This window comes from Myotis brandtii, unplaced genomic scaffold, assembly GCF_000412655.1.
Source record: "Myotis brandtii unplaced genomic scaffold, ASM41265v1 scaffold32, whole genome shotgun sequence".
NCBI classification, from domain to species: domain Eukaryota; kingdom Metazoa; phylum Chordata; class Mammalia; order Chiroptera; family Vespertilionidae; genus Myotis; species Myotis brandtii.
In genome coordinates this window covers 4690891-4708057 of record NW_005362269.1, presented here as the reverse complement: position 1 = coordinate 4708057, position 17167 = coordinate 4690891, and the positions used below count along the sequence as shown (strand labels likewise).

The 17167-nt window shown below is 40.4% G+C and overlaps 1 protein-coding gene across 1 annotated transcript in view; it reads left to right on the top strand.

Annotated features, from left to right (window-relative positions):
* Window position 1: 1 nt before the first annotated feature.
* The window catches only part of GEMIN5 (gem (nuclear organelle) associated protein 5), a gene marked incomplete at its 5' end in the record, with an annotated part of 39532 nt that continues 22366 nt past the window's right edge, over window positions 2–17167 (top strand). Inside the window, 12 exons of the mRNA XM_005870528.2 lie at window positions 2–95; window positions 1157–1317; window positions 1994–2175; window positions 4892–5043; window positions 5247–5366; window positions 7314–7443; window positions 8541–8706; window positions 9575–9787; window positions 10810–10895; window positions 13324–13406; window positions 14399–14535; window positions 16496–16569. Of these exons, the coding sequence (XP_005870590.2) occupies window positions 2–95; window positions 1157–1317; window positions 1994–2175; window positions 4892–5043; window positions 5247–5366; window positions 7314–7443; window positions 8541–8706; window positions 9575–9787; window positions 10810–10895; window positions 13324–13406; window positions 14399–14535; window positions 16496–16569 (1598 nt within the window). The remainder of the gene's footprint in view (window positions 96–1156; window positions 1318–1993; window positions 2176–4891; window positions 5044–5246; window positions 5367–7313; window positions 7444–8540; window positions 8707–9574; window positions 9788–10809; window positions 10896–13323; window positions 13407–14398; window positions 14536–16495; window positions 16570–17167) is intronic.

The following is a 17167-nucleotide window of genomic DNA, read 5'->3' as shown; positions in this document are numbered from 1 at the left end:
CGGGGGCCTCTTCGGGTTCGCGGCGCGGACCTCCGTCTTCCTTGTCCGCGTGGGCCCGGGCGCAGGCGCGACCCCTGGGACGCCCCCATTTCGAGGTAACTCCCTGCCCCTGCCCCCACCTTTCCTGCACGTCTAGCGTTCCCTGGAGGCGCCGAGTAGGCGCCTTCAGCCACCCGCTTCTACAGAAGGAGAAACTGAGGCCCTGGCAGGGAGAAGAGTCTGCTCTCAGCCCCTAAACGGAGTCGCGTCGCGATCTCCAAGACTGAGCTGCACTGCGCTGTGGATGAGCCGTCCCGCCTCCCGGGGCCCTCACGAGGGACTGCTCGCTTCCCCAGGAAGTTATCTCTGTCCAGACCCAGGAATTTTTAAACATCTATGGCCTCCCCCCTCCCCGACCCATTGCACGTGGATCCCTTAGGAGCCTTCTTGGGGTTGGGGTTGCCTTCAGCTCCAGGCCCTAAGCAAGATCCTACAAATATGATATTCATTTCTGTGAGATGAACGCATGGAGCCAGGTGCTGTTAGGCTCCAAACTAGGTCTTGATTATACCTTGGGATATGGCATGCCAGCTATTCTACTCCAAACGATCTCTGGCCAGATCTAAGTAAGAATCCCATTTTTTTATTATTTTATTTTTAAATCCTCACCCAAGGACATTTTTTCCATTGATTTTTAGGGAGAGTGGAAGGGAGAGAGAGAGACAGAGAGAAACACCGATGTGAGAGAGATACATCGATTGGTTGCCTCCCACATGCCCCTGACCAAGGCCAGGAGCCTGCAACCAAGGTGCGTGCCCTTGAGCAGAATCGAACCCAGGACCCTTCAATCCACAGGCCAACGCTCTATCCACTGAGCCAAACCAGCTAGGGCTCCCATTCTTCATTTGGGCTGCTCCTCAGCCTGTGAACTAGGCACATCAGGGAATATCAACAGCGTTTTACAGTTGCGAGGACTGAGGCTCCAGGAAATAAAATGACTTGTCTAAAGTCACGTGGCAGAGCCAGTACCCGCACTTGGAGTTTTTGACTGTGAGTCCCCGGATATTTTTGTTATGTCGTGGAACAAGTGAGATCCCACTCAGCATCTAACAACAGCCTGATTCAGCCAGAAATCTCAGGTAGCACTTTAACCCGGAGTCTCTGGTTTTGCTTGAAGTCACAGGGGAGCTGGTGGGACACACCGAGAGAGTCTCCGGCTTCACGTTTTCTCATCATCCGGGTCAATACAACCTTTGTGCCACCAGCTCTGATGATGGGACTGTGAAAATCTGGGACGTGGAGACAAAAGCAGTTGTGGCAGAACATGCACTCCATCAGGTACCATGGCTTACTGGTTTCTCTGACGGTTGTTACGTATCTGTGCCAAGCGTTCTTTTGTTTCAAGTATAGTTTTGCTAGCTCGTTTGTGCAAGTTAACTTTTACAATTGTGTTCATAAATTAAATAAGGAGCTCTATGTTGTAAGAGACATTTTTGGGAGGCAAGACTTATAAACCAAAGGTCAGCAAACTACACTGCTGCCTGTATTTGCAAATTGTTTTACTGTAATACAGCCAGTCGTTCATTTAGGGATTGTTCACAACTTCAGTATTGGCTGCTTGCATGCTACATTCGCAGAGTGGAATAGTTGCGTCAGAGAAAATGTGGCCCACAAAATCTAAAGTATTTACTGTCTGGTTAGGCTGCTGATATAAACTATAAATCAGTAAATGAAACTTGACTTACCTGTCTTTTGAGAGAATGTTGGAAAGGAACACAGTTAAACTACTCTTAGTAAGAACTCTGCATTAAGCTGTTAAAGAAATTATTTTAAATGGTTCTTTGATCCTCAATAGCCTAAATTCTCCTACCATTTGGTTAGTATAGTCTTGCTACACAAGTGGTACTAATAGTATTTATTAGGTACCTATAATGTGACTCATTCTGGTTAAAAACTAAGTGAAAATTCAGCATTGACAAGTGAGAAGCAAATATATTTATGTTTTGTTTTAAAGCATACAATATCAGCATTGCATTGGTCTCCTCGCGTAAAGGACCTAATAGTATCTGGAGATGAAAAAGGAGTGGTTTTCTGTTACTGGCTTAACAGAAATGACAGCCAGCACTTCTTTATAGAACCCAGGACCATTTTCTGCCTTACTTGCTCACCTCATCATGAAGACTTAATAGCCATTGGGTAAGTAGTGTTCTATCTGTATTGATCATTTATTTGTGCTTATGCTCATATATTGCATTTGCTTTCCCCTCTCCTGTCCCTTTATTCCTCAAAGGAAACCATTTATAGGTGTTAACCACTTCCCCTGAGCCTTTGGGGTCCTTTAGTCCTGTGACCTCCAGGTCCTACAATCTCTTCCACTGTCTGTTGTTAATTCCTAGGTTTCTAGGATAGCTTCCTTCCCTCATTCTTCACATCTTCACCTTTTTCTCTGTCTTTACTTGCCCTTGGATATAACATTTACTCCCAGAGAATCAAATGGCTCAGCTCTGTCTCTCTGGTTCTCAGCTCTCCCTCTAGGTTGGGAAAGTGACCTGGCATTGGGATCTGTCTCCTTATTGGTCACCAAGGTGGTTTCACACGAGCTGCCTGAGTGGGCTTCCCCTTCCCTCACCACTCTATTTACTTCTCTCCCAAAGATGTCCATTCACTCTGATTTGAAGACTGGATAAGCACTAGAAAGTCTGACTGGAGAGGATTCAAGAGGCGGGGGAGGGGCATATAAGGTAGTAAAGTGTACATGGAGACAATGTTTCCACAGTTTGTTTCCCAAAAATGTGCATAGACATGAAGCCAAGAGGTATCCGGGGGTCAAGGGAGTATTAGAAGATAGCAAGGGCGTGCTTTTATGCTAATGAAAATGAGGCAGAAGAGGGAGAGCTTGTTGCAGGGGTGAACCATGATAAGACTTAGCCATTGGTAAGTTCTGTTGTATCTGTATTGGTCACAAGTAGAAAGAGCAGCTGAGACTATGGAAATAGTGCGGGTAGGTTTGTAGATCTGTTGGAAGGGGCGGGTGCTTCATTCTGATGGCTTCTGATTTTCTCAGTGAGGCATAAGTCAGAGAGGAGATGGAGTCAAGTTCACGGTGGGGATGGGACTGGATTCAGGAAGAAGGTATGAAAAGTCATCTCAGAGAACAGGAAAATGAACTTACTGAGGAAAATTGTAGTCCCTGTTGAATGCCAAGCTAAGGATCATGGTCATGACTTTAAACTATTCACACTGGTTAAGAAAGAAGATAGTTGAAATCAACCAGGTTTGAGGTTTTGTGGAGTAAATACCCCTGAGAGAGAGGTACAAGAAGATAAGGGTTTTTAAAGGAGTGAATAATAGTGAAAATGGAAGGGGTCTGTGGATCAGCAGTCTGTGCAGTGGGGGGCACTAGAGAGGGAGCAGAAAGGGTGGTAGGCAGGGGTCAGAGAAGGTTAAACCACACTGACCTTGAAAGATGAGCTGGAATTGACAAGAAGAGAAGAGTCAGGTACAGTCAGACACAGGATTGAATGAGAATGATTGTTTTCCAAGGACCTTCAAAATGGTGATTATTTCTTGAGAGCTTGATCGCCTGACTATTAGGTTACAGAACTTGGTGGTTTTCAAAGTCCTTATTCTTTGAAGATTAACATATCCTATGATTTCATTTTTTAATAAAGCTGTAATGAGGGAAAATTTTATAAAAGAAAACTAAGTAAATAAAGCTATCACTGGTACTTTTCCCTGTAGAAGTATCTGTTAGGTAGGAAATGCAAATAGGTGCACACACTTTGGAGAGCAGCTTTGCATTTCTTAGTAAAGCAAAGAGGTGCATATCTTACATCCTGACAGTTTCATTACTAGGCATCAAACCAGAAATTGTCTTAGGTGTGTATAAGAACATTAATGGCAGCATTTTTTGTTTGTAATAGCTAAAAATGTAAGCCCTTCAAAAGGAAAAGGAATAAAAAAGTTGAGTTATATTCAGATGATGGAGGACTACACAACAGTATAAATGGCTGGCCAGGAACAGTTACATGTGCCAACATGGCTGACTCACGAATAGAATGAGTTAAGAAAGCAAGCTGCAGAAAGAGACCACATGATATCATTTATATGAAGTTTTAAAATCTGTATATATAAAAGCCTAAACGACCAGTTGCTATGACGTGCACTGTCCACCAGGGGGGCAGATGCTCAACGCGAGAGGGCACAGGCGGGGCTGGGGGCCCCCCCTCCCCCTGGCCCCCCGAGTGCACAAATTTTTGTGCACCGGGCCTCTAGTATATAAAATAATTCTGTATTTTATTTAGGAATGTAAACAAAGAAAGGCTAGGAATGATGTAACACAAAATTCACAAATAGCAATTTCCCTCTAGGGAAGAGAGGGACAGAGTTTGGGTGAGGACTTCAACTGTATTGATAATTGTTTTTTCTTAGTCTGAGTGGTAGATACTTTGTGTCTGAAATACTTTACCACTTTAAAAAAAGCTGTTAGAATTTCTCAGCCTCTTTTGAACTCACTGAATGATATAGCCTTGGAATACCCAGATCTAGAATTAAGAGTTCTGCAGCTTTAGTTAAATTTCTAGTTGGAAAAGCAGGATTGCTGGTATAAAGAAGGAGTTTTTTTAGTGTAATTAGAGGAACTGCTGGGCCCCTAAAAGAACTTAGAACGTAAGCACACTCCCGTTTGAGCTTTGTGCCAGGTAACGTGCACTATTACTATTATAAGATTGATCATGGAGGAGGATTTGAAAAATCAGGAAGCATGAAATGAACACTTTAGAAAAAGGACAAAGTTAATCGTTTCTTGTCTTCTTCTCCCCAACTCCCAATGCACTTAACTTTTAAAAAAGCACAATAACTTCTAAGTCAAAATTTTACTGGAAAACAAAATGTTTTCCAACTTGTTTTTCAGCTACAAGGATGGCATAGTGGTTATAATTGACATCAGCAAGAAAGGAGAAGTTATTCATAGGCTTCGGGGCCATGATGATGAGATCCACTCCATAGCCTGGTGTCCTCTGCCTGGTGAAGACTGTTTACCCATAAATCAAGAGGAAAATTCAGGTAGCCGTCATTTAAGGAAGGGTTCTGTATTCTTTAGAGCTAAGGAACACAATGTGTAGAATTGTATCGTTTGAATTATATTTAAAATGTGACTTTTGCAGATCAGATATATGAAAGCTGATAGCTAAGATCCTGGAACCCTTGCAAACTATTTTTTCTTTAAGTGCCTGTTTCGTGTAACAAAATTACCATCTCTATCCTAGAAGAACCTGAACTTCCTAATGGGAAAGTTATAGCACAAACTCCAGTAACAAAAGGCTGCTACTTAGCCACTGGAAGCAAAGATCAGACCATTCGAATCTGGAGCTGCTCTCGAGGCCGAGGTAAGATCGATGTTTGATCATTTCTTTTGCGGTATAACCTAGATTGGTCCAGGAGAGGCGTAAGTTGTTTATTCTGCCTTGTACTGAGAGTATGTCATCTGTCAAAAGCGGTTCCTTTACTTTTCTATGCATAAAGTTGTTTCCCAACCTAGCCTAGACTAGAACTCTGTGCTCCTAACATCTGGCTTTGGTGTTGGAGGTGAGGGTTTCTGTTACATTCATAGAAGGGTCGCTCTGTGGCATGGGGGATAAGATGTTTGTTGAGGCTGGGGATATTGGAACTTGACAAGGCCTTGATCAGAGGAATGGAAAAGATCACTAGAGTTAGAACTTTTTAAAATAATACATATTTTTATTTATTTCAGAGAGGAAGGGAGAGGGAAAGATAGAAATACCAATGATGAGAAAGAATCATTGATTGACTGCCTCCTACACGCCCCATACTGGGGATCGAGCCCACAACCTGGGCATGTGCCCTTGACAGGAATCGAACCTGGGACCCTTCAGTCCATAGGCTGATGCTCTATCCACTGAGCCAAATCAGCTAGGGCTAGAGTAAGAACTTTCAATGCACAGATGCAGAATAAATAATATACACCCACTAGAGACGTGCATATTTAAATGTAGAAGCTCAGTCATTCAGCTTTCCTAAGCATTTCTTTGAGCAGAACTTTTACCGTAAGATTGAGAGAAGATCCAGGCAGAGTGGATGTTACCTGTATAGTAAAAATCAAACCTTTCACTTTATAGCAGTCTATTTTCTCTACTTAAACCATAGAAGTTTTATCATCTGTCCAAATGTAAAGCAAGTAGCATAGTTAGGGCTTAGTCAGTGGTAGCTATTAGCATAATTTGGGGAAACAGAATGTTTTAGGATTTGTGGATGGCTTTTGGACATACTTTGGCTGATTCTCCCAAGTAGGGATAACATCAGGCTAAGACTCCATCCAGAAGGGTAACTTCTAAACTTTAATGATGCTGAGGAATAAAAAAATAAATAATACACTATGGACAACTGTCTTCAATTTTTCTGAATCAGAATCTCTTGGGGTTGGGCCCCGGCTTATGAATTTTAGAAATTCCACCAGTGGTTCTGATACTCCGTAGAAACTAAGAACCACCGGTTAGTAGCATCCAGGGGTGGAAGGACTTCCCTGTCACATGTCAATGCCAGCTTTGTCCCCTTCGTTGGATTTCTTCACAGCTAGAAGAAGGAACCCCACCCTCTGTCCTGCCAACTTTGGAGAATCAGATTGTGTTACCACCTGGGTGCCCTGTAAAAGCTTTGACTTAAATTAGCTAGACTAGTATTAACCACTAAGCATAATAGTGTTACCAGGAGAAAAAGAGGTCTGAATCCTAAGTAACCAAACTAACAAACTTCTAAACCACAAACTATACAATACTTCCGTCTTATCTGAGAGGAATACGTCCCAAGAGCTCCACGGGACGCCTGAAACCTCAAATAGCACTGAACCCTATATAGACTTACGTTTTTTCCTATTCATACATACCTGTAATAAAGTTTAATTTATAAACTAGGCACAATAAGAGATTTAAAACAATAATAATTAAATAGAACAATTATAATGACATACTGTAATAAGTATGTGAATGACTTTGAGGCCATTATTAAGTAAAATGGATTACCTGAACACAAGCACTGTGAGACCACGGTAGTCTGTCGGATCACCTACTAAATGACTAACGGGTGGGAAGCATATACAACATGGATACGTTGGACAAAGGAATGATTTGTGTTCAGGGCAGGACAGCACAAGATTTCATCACACTACTCAGAACAGTGTGCGATTTAAAACAGGAATTGTTATTTCTGGAATTTTCCGTTTAATGTTTTTGGACCATGGCTGCCCACAGGTTACTGAAGCCGCAGATAGAGGGGGTTACTGCATTGTGAGCTGCTAATGACTTTATGCTAATCTGCAGGTGTGATGACTTTGAAATTGCCCTTTCTGAAGAGAAGAGGAGGGGTAGACCCAACTGTTAAGGAGCGCCTTTGGTTGACACTCCATTGGCCCCGGGATCAGCCAACACAGCTGGTATCTAGCTGTTTTGGGTAAGTCTTTTTCCTGGTCATGCCCTTTGACGTGTTTTGTTTTCTTCTCTAGCCTCAGGAATTCCTAGACTTGCAGATGGAAAAAGCAGTGGCTGAGGCTTATATTATGATAGGCCATTTGTATTGGAAAAATCATGGGATCGATATCTGTGTTGTGTAATAAGAGAGTTGTGAAAAGATCAAATAAGTATAGCCTGGTGGGTAAGAATGGACTCTGAAGTCACGCAGAATTGAATTTCAGAATCAGTCCATGACTTACCTGCTGTGTGTTCATGAGTAAGACCCTTCACTTTCTGAGCTTCAGTTACTTCACATATAAAAAGAGGAGGTTATAGTATCTCCTATCTCTTAAGATGATTATAATAAGAGAGTTGTGAAAAGATCAAATAAGTATAGCCCGGTGGGTAAGAATGGACTCTGAAGTCAGGCAGAATTGAATTTCAGAATCGGTCCATGACTTACCTGCTGTGTATTCATGAGTAAGACCCTTCACTTTTCTGAGCTTCAATTACTTCACATATAAAAAGAGGAGGTTATAGGATCTCCTATCTCTTAAGATGATTGGAGCCATTCAGTAAACAAAATTTGAGTATCAGCTTTTAGTTGCTTGAGATAATAAAGTGAATTTAACAGAAAGGCCCTGCTTTTAAATGAAATAATACAGGTAAAGCATATAGAAATCTCACCAAAACATTAGTCATGGCCCTACCCCCTGCTACCCTCACTGACCCCAAAAAAGAGATATTATATCTTAAAGCCTTTGGGGCTATGCAATTGTGGCATTTCCTAATTAAAGCTGTTAGGAAAATCTGTTCAAAAGGTAGTCCAGTATAGTCCTATGGTCCAGAAAGAAGGAAAGCTATGATAAAGTACCGTTCTGCCTCTGATTCCTCCAGCTACTTGGTTCCTCTCCCCGTAGGACTGACTCCTTGTTTTTGTGTGTGCTTCCAGATATCCTGTGCATACTTCAGAGTTGTTCTCTACTTATAGGAACAATGAACAGAAATTATTTTGCAACTGGGCCCACACTCTGGCCCAGAATCTCTTCTTTTCAAAGGGCTTGTGAAAGAGAACTAACGCCTGTCCTTCCTTCGCAGAGGTGAATTGCTGCTGTGGGATCTCACTCAGTCTTGGAGACGGAAATATACCCTCTTTAGTGCCTCAGCAGAAGGGCAGAATCATTCAAGAATTGTGTTTAATTTATGTCCGTTGCAAACTGAGGATGACAAACAGCTGCTGCTTTCCACATCAATGGACAGAGATGTAAGGACAGCTTATTCCTGTGTTCAGCACGGGAAAGCGGTGATTTATGGCTTACATGGGAGTAGAGGGCTTTTTCAAACCGGCCGTCAGTTCCATTCATACCCCACCTTACCTCCAGTTCCTGTTTCAGTTACTGTTACCGCTTGGCACTAAATACAGTAACAGCAGAGAGGTAGGGGGCAGGGGAGGAACCACAAGGATGCCTTTTTGTTGAAGCAGATGTGATAAAGAAGAGTAGGTGTGTCTAGGGAAGGATATGTGAGATCATCATGCTTTGGCTTTATTGTATCCTTGTCTATAGTTCGGTAGCAGAATCATCTGCTCTTGGTGAAATCTCTCTAAGGGAGAATTGGCTTTTGCCGTGAAGCTAGGCTCATTTGATAAACTTTTTCTCCCAAGTCCCTCTGTTACACAAGTTACAATTAAAAACTTAGCACTGCTCTTCCCATCGGTATGATACTGATATTTTGCTTTTTGAGATAACACTGATTTTTTCCAGTATCTTGAGACCATCTTTATTGCTTAGAGTTTGCCAAATGAGGAAATCACTGATGTGCTAATACAATAGAGTAGAAAGGCCACTACCTTGTAAGTGGCAGGCCTGGTTCTGGTTTATTAATTATATGGCTCAGAATTCACGTGACATCTCTGGGAATAAATGTATGCTAAGATCCCTCTGAGCTCTACAATTTATTATTGGTTTTTTGGGTGTGTTTTTTCTAAGGCATGCTTTTTCCAATTCCTATTAGAATAGTTAAATTACACTATCTTTGTTTGCTCTCTAAACCCATCCTATTTGAAATGTTGATTCCTTTTCCTGTTTCTCTGATCTTTTTTATATTTAGGCCTTAACTCTTCATCTTTTCAGGTAAAATGCTGGGACATGGCCAGCCTGGAGTGCTGCTGGACCCTGCCTTCCCTCGGTGGCTTTGCCTACAGTCTGGCTTTCTCTCCTGTGGACACAGGCTGTTTGGCCATAGGCGTTGGAGATGGCATGATCCGTGTATGGAATACAATCTCCATAAAGAACAACTATGATGTGAAAAATTTTTGGCAGGGTGTCAAGTCCAAGGTTACAGCGGTACGGATGCTCTCTGAGCTTACTATGAACTTATTTTCAAGTCAGTAATTCTCTTTTAGAGAATACCTTTTCATTTAAATGAACTCTGTTGAGAATCACAGGTTGTTCAAGGGTATTTTCAATAGAGTTTGCAACTGGGGAAAGTGAAGGATTCTCTCTAAACAAACCCATTATCTCCAAATTTAGGATTTAAAGTTAAAGCTTTGTTCAAGTTACCATGTTTTCTAATAGTAAGAAATTAGAAATAACCTGGATGTGCATTCATGGAAGATAATTATTAATTATAACCACATGGAATGGTATCAAACTATTAGAAATGACAATGCAGATCTTTATTTTATGTGAAAAGATGGTAATGACTCACGAAGAATGCAAATGACAAAACACAGAAAGCACATTATAAAACCACATGTATACACTTTTTTGTTTTTTTTCTAAAGTGAGACCTCTGTTGTGGCCATTTAATCTAAAAGCAATAAATGTTTCTCCACTCACAAAACACAGAAAGCACATTATAAAACCACATGTATAAATTTTTTTGTTTTTTTCTAAAGTGAGACCTCTGCTGTGGCCATTTAGTCTAAAAGCAATAAATGTTTCTCCACTTCATTCACCCATTTCCATAATCCATTGAACTACTGTTGACAATTTGTGATGTGTCTTTCAAAATTTTAATATTAGGATCATATTTTCTAAATTGTTCTGGCATTTTTTATCCCCACTCAACAGTGTATCATGTACATCATTTATATGTTTGAATCTATTTTTGTTTTTTTCAATTGTATATATTGTAAGATTATTCACCAAAAAGTTCAATACTGGCAATGGGGTGTCTTGGGGGTGACATTACCGGTAACTCTCACTTTGTTTTTAATCCTTCTTTGTTTCTCTTTTAAATAACGAGAATTTGTAAAATTAGAAGACACCAAGAGCAAGAACGTTTTCCATTTAAACGCCTGAAGGATAATCTGAGAATTCCCATTACAGTCTGTCTCTTTCCTCATGTTTTTTTTTTTTTGTAGCTGTGCTGGCACCCAACCAAGGAAGGCTGCTTAGCTTTTGGAACTGATGACGGAAAAGTGGGATTGTATGACACCTACTCCAACAAGTAAGAGAAAGAGATGATTCTTTGTTTAGGCCATTGACCAAAATGTCAGTGATGGAGTTTGAGTTCAAAAACCCGGACATGCATCAAAATTGGCCTGGAAGCATCTTTAGGAGTCTGGTTCTGAACTTCTTCCTGATTAGGAATATGACGGTTTGACTGTTCAATGACTATTCTTTGTTACAGTTTTCAGAATTTGCCATTATAATAAGAACAATCTTTACTATATACTACTTTATATTAAGAGAGAGAGTGCCTGTGAGAGTGTGTGGCTCTGAAACTGAGGCTTAAAACTCGAGGTTTAATTTTAAAAATGTATTTTTCAGCCGAAACCGGTTTGGCTCAGTGGATAGAGCGTTGGTCTGTGGACTGAAAGGTCCCAGGTTCGCTTCCTGATTAGGAATATGACGGTTTGACTGTTCAATGACTATTCTTTGTTACAGTTTTCAGAATTTGCCATTATAATAAGAACAATCTTTACTATATACTATTTTATATTAAGAGAGCGAGTGTGTGTGTGTGAGAGTGTGTGGCTCTGAAACAGGCTTAAAACTCGAGGTTTAATTTTAAAAATGTATTTTTCAGCTCTGGCCAGTGTGGTTCAGTGGGTTGAGCATCGTCCTGTGCACAAAAAGGTCACCTGTGCGATTCCCACTCAGGGCACATGCCCAAGTTGCTGGTTCGGTCCCCTGTCGGGGTGTATACTAGAGGCAACCAATTAATGTTTCTCTCTCACGTCGATGTTTCTCCTTTCTCTCCCTTTCCCTCCCTCTCTCTCTTTTAAAAATAAGTAAATAATTTTCAGGTTATGGTGGTTCTGACTTGTGGGAATATAAAGTATTTCCTTTTCCCTCGATTTTTTAAATAGTAGTTCTATAGTATGACCTAATGTCCAGCCATATACAAATTAAATTAAATTAAGTTTTATTGGAACCCAGCCATCCTCATTTGTTTATATCTTGTCTGGGGCTGCTTTCATAGTACCACAGCAGAGTGGACTAATTGTGACGGAGATAGCATGGCTCAAAAAGCCTAAAATGTTCACTATCTGGCCCTTTGCAAGATAAGTTTGCCTGCCTCTGTTGTACATTATTTGCTTCAAGTGAGAATTATTATACTGCGGTGCTAACCTTTTTGCGATTATTTAAGTACTAATGTGTAATCTATATGTAGTTAACTATTTTTCTCCTCACCCAAAGAGCGAGGATATTTTTTCCATTGATTTTTAGAGAGAGTGGGAGGGGAGGGGGCAGTATAGTGGGGAGAGGGGGAGAGAGAGAAGAGAGAAACATGGATGTGAGAGAGACACATCGATTGGCTGCCTCCGGCACTTACCCTGACTGGGGGTGGGGCTCGAACCTGCGGAATCCAACCTGTGACCCCCTCTGGTGTGCAGGCCGATGCTCTAACCACTGGGAAACACCAGCCAGGGCTCCAATTCCCCCTCCCCCCCATTTTTAATTCTCAAAAACCTATTTCAAAGAAACATCTAAGAAAATAAAACTGTATAACACTAGAAAAGGTATGATTAGGAGGAAGGATGTTGCTGTGGACAAATTATTCTTAGGCATTCAGCCAGAGCTGCTATTCTGTTTCCTTTAGCCAAAGAAATTTTCGTTTATTGTCTAGAATAATAACAATATGTCAGACACATGGAAGTAAATAAGTCAACAGCTAGTTCAGCCATAGGTTCCGGAATCTCGGAATTCTAAAGTCATACAAAGAAAATAGTATGCACTGAAGGTAATAACCACCCTGCCTTTGACACCTCACATATTATTAACCACCACAGGAACCGTAAGAAACACTTTTGAGACCAAGGTTTCTTTAAAAAAGAAACAATAAAAAACTTTAAAGTCTATCTAAAATCTTCTCTTAGTTTAAGAATGTGGTATTAAAGACAGGGTAAACCTAAAACTACATTTAGTCTTTTACTTGACTATGAGGTGGAGACATTTGCATGGTGATAGTGTATGCTTAGCAGTAGCTTTAGTTCTGTGCTGAGCAGTTTGCATTTTCTATCTAGTCCTATCTGCCTCTCACTGGGATGGCCTTTACACTGCTATATAACTACAGTAATATTAACATATTTGATATTTAAGTAAAGTAGGCAACTCAGAGGGAGAGATGGGGAAAATGTTTATAAACTGACCAGATGAGCGGGTTGGGTGGGGAGAGGGAGGTAACATTTTTTCTGTGTTTAAAGTGTATTTGAGACTTACTGATTTTGTTAGTAGATATCATTACATGGTATGTCATTTAAGTATTTGCTTTTTTACAAATCAGCTATTTGGAGAAGGGTACTGTTAAATTGTTTTTCTCTAATATCAGCAAATAAGTTTATAATAGGAACCTTTTACAAGGAAAAAGTGTTTATTTCCACTATGCCGTTTTGTTTAAATCTTTCTGTTTGTAATCCCCCTTCTCTTAGACCTCCACAGATTTCCAGCACATACCATAAGAAGACTGTGTATAGTTTAGCCTGGGGGCCACCAATACCTTCCCTGTCACTTGGTAAGTGTCGGAGCCATTTTCTTACAAATGCAAGAATATTCTCTTTCTTACAGTTTAACCCTCGGATATTCAAGAGTCCTAAATATTCCAGTGCGGTGACTGCTTATGCTGGCTGCTATGTAGCCAGGGGTCTGTGAGGGCAGACGTGCTGGGTGAAAGGTCAGAAACGATTCACCCAGAACAAGCCTCCCTAAACTCTAAAGCAAACTGAGATTCTCAAGTGACCTCTTTTTGCCTTTCATTGTATTCTGACGCGTTTCCTCTTCTAGGCTTTTCCTCAGCCTTGTCTTTCTCTTTCTTATTCCTAAAGTGATAGTTCCTTCAGAATATCTTTCAAAATGAGTGTGTTCAGCAAAAATCTTTGGTTTTCTTACTCTTCTATAATGAAACATCTGTAAATTTCCATAGTAACTGCATTACATAGAGAGGATGGTGTCAATCATCAGAACTCAAACAGCATTGCAATCATCTTTCATTCATTCACCTAACAAATGTTTACTGGATCCTTGATTTGTGTCAGGCAGAGTTCTAACAGTGGTGAGAGTAAAACTTGCCCTTACAGAAAGCCATCACAACTACTGTTTGCTTCTTAAAAATCAACAAGAGGATTGCTGTAACACTAAGGAAGTTTGCTCCTTATAGTTAGTCATAGACATTCCTGCAGCTCTATATATTTAAATGCCCAAAGAGTAGAGTACTTATTTCTGAAAGAAAATATAAAAATTCAAAAACTTTGAGAACATACTTTCTGATTCCAGCTTTGGCACCCCATACTATTTTGAATGACAGAAGAATGCTTAAAACAAATATGTTACATTATAGATATTAATGTAGAATTATTAGTATACCGTTGTTACTTTTACTCCCACCAACTAGGTTCAGATGCTAAGAACTGTGGCTTTATTACAGTGTATTAAAACAATTGATAGTATGATATGGTGGTGCTTTGGCTGGTGGAATGCAAAACTGATAAGCTTTCTTGTCTCATATAGGAGGAGAAGGAGACAGACCTTCCCTTACTTTATACAGCTGTGGAGGGGAGGGGCTTGTCTTACAGCATAACCCCTGGAAGCTTAATGGAGAGGCTTTTGACATCAACAAACTCATCAGGGACACCAATTCAATCAAAGTAAGTTCTTGTGGTTTAAAGTCTTCTCTTGATCTCTGTATCTTTATTTTCCATCTTACATAATAAATGCCATTATTAGAGATATCTGTTATGCTCAGGCTTCTTAGATGTTCTTTAAAAACTCAGTGAATTAATAAGTTATCACACATATCTTAGAATTCTTTATCCTTGAGTAAAGCAAGGAACTTAACAGCAAAATGTTTTATCTCAGTTGCATTGGTGATTTATTGTAAACTTTCAGATCTTGGATATAGAGCATTCTTGTCCAGCCAGCCAGTTCCTCCAGAGTGAGGCCTTGGTAAAATAACTTGGTAAGACGGCATCCACGTGTGGCTGCGGGGTATTTTGCTCAAGATAGAATCGTCATTTGTTTTTAATTTTTTAATGAAGTAATTATAGATTTATTAAAAAGCTGCAAAAGTAATTCCCTGTTATCTTTGACCCAGATTCCTGCATTTAATCACATTTGCTTTCTATCTTATCAGTATGTCTGTATGCCAGAACTATCTTTTGAAGTGAAATCTTAAATGCTGAGATTTCCTTATTCTTTCAAACGAGCATTTTTTATTGTTGCTCATTATTCTTGTATGGCTAGCATAAAAATAACATTTAATCATAAACTGAATTATTTTTATTGACTACATTCCTCCATTGTCTCCTGTATATTATCTGCACATTAACATTCAACAATGATTATAGAGACCAGATCCCTGTTCCCAGTGAGCTTTGGGTTTTGTAGCAGCTGAATGTATGGATCAGAAACTCATACAAGGAGTTTGGGCTGCAAATGGAAATTTAGAATCCCTTTATGGTAGCTAAAAAAGCTGTGGGTGCCTGGCCTGTGTGGCTCAGTGGTTGAGGTCATTGGTTCACTTCGCAGTCAGGGCACATGCCCGGGTTGTGGGCTTGATCCCCAGTAGGGGGCGTGTGGGAGGCAGCGGATCGATAATGTTCCTTTTTCATCAATGTTTCTATCTCTCTATCCCTCTCCCTTCTAAAAAATTCATAAAGCCCTGATGGGTTTGGCTCAGTGGATAGGACGTCGCCCTACGGACTGAAGGGTCCCGGATTCGATTCCGGTCAAGGGCATGTACCTTGGTTGCGGGCACATCGCCAGTAGGAGGTGTGCAGGAGGCAGCTGATCAATGTTTCTCTCTCATCGATATTTCTAACTCTCTATCCCTCTCCCTTCCTCTCTATAAAAAATCAATAAAATATATTTTTTAAAAATTCATAAAAACATACTTAAAAAGAAAAAAAAAAGCAGCTGTGGGCATGTATGAGTTGGTCTAAAGAGACAGAAGAGGACCCAGCACCCTTGGCGACCAACATGAAAAGAAACTAAAGGGATAGAAGAAAGCAAGGGCAGGGTGTATGGTTTTTGTTAAGGAGACCATGACCCCTATGTCGTCCAAGCCAGCAGATATGTTTCATTCTTCATTGTGGGATAAAATTGTTTTTAATGAAGCTCATTTCACAAGGTTAGACATTGTAGACATTTAGTATTTACTGGCCTCTTTTTGTCCCAACTAAGAAATTATAATTAGCCCTAGCTGGTTTGGCTCAGTGGATAGAGAGTCGGCCTGTGGACTGAAGGGTCCCGGGTTCCATTCCAGTCAAGGGCACATGCCCGGGTTGCAGGCTTGATCCCCAGTGGGGGGGTGTGCAGGAGGTAGCCAATCAGTGATTCTCTCTCATCATTGATGTTTCTCTCTCTCCCTCTCCCTTCCTCTCTGAAATCAATAAAAATATATTTTAAAAAAAAGAAATTATAATCAGAACATTTGCTCTTAGTAATTCTTTGGTTATTATATAGATTATTTATAAGAATGACTATTGTATAATTAGAAGATTTTTAAACTCTAGGGATTTTTTCTCTAGTGCTGTCATCATTGGTTTATAAGCTATATGCAGAGAGGAACAGTGTTTTTAGTCAAGATTGGTTTATTTTGCTTTCTAGTACAAACTGCCTGTACACACAGAGATCAGCTGGAAAGCAGATGGCAAAATCATGGCTCTTGGCAATGAAGACGGGTATGTGTTTGTTTCTTTAAAAAAAAACACCACTTTGTAACTGCACATATATTTGATTGCAAGCTGGCTGATGCCATCTGTAATGTTAGCTGGGGAAGCCCAGTTGTATTTGATATCCTTGATGTCTGTGAATGATCCAGGAGCTCTCTGCATCTTTGAAAATTGCAAAATAAGTTGGATATTTTTATTCCAAGGAGTGTTTGTCTACTCAGTGTTTGGCTGTTTGATGCTTTACAAAATGCTCATCTCCTGCACTGAACTGCCTAAACTCCCCTTCATTTTTTAAAATGAAGCCCAGGCATAAGTCCTCTTTAGGTCTCACCGTGCCCTTTCCATGTTGTTCAGAGTAACATAATCCTAATTCAGCCATTGGTTCATTCCTTCTTTTAGCTTCTCTCTAGCACGGTCTATGACAAGAGCCTGATAAACACTTTTCAGAGAGTTTGGGGATTTTTTTTAAAGCTGAAATACTTGTTTGAGAGACAACCTTTTGTCCCTGGTTCTAAGAGAGTGATAGGGTTATCCTATTCCACTTCACCTTTCCTTGACTGAGGGAGTGAAGGAGATGCCTGTTTGCGTTAACTGTAAACTTATTATC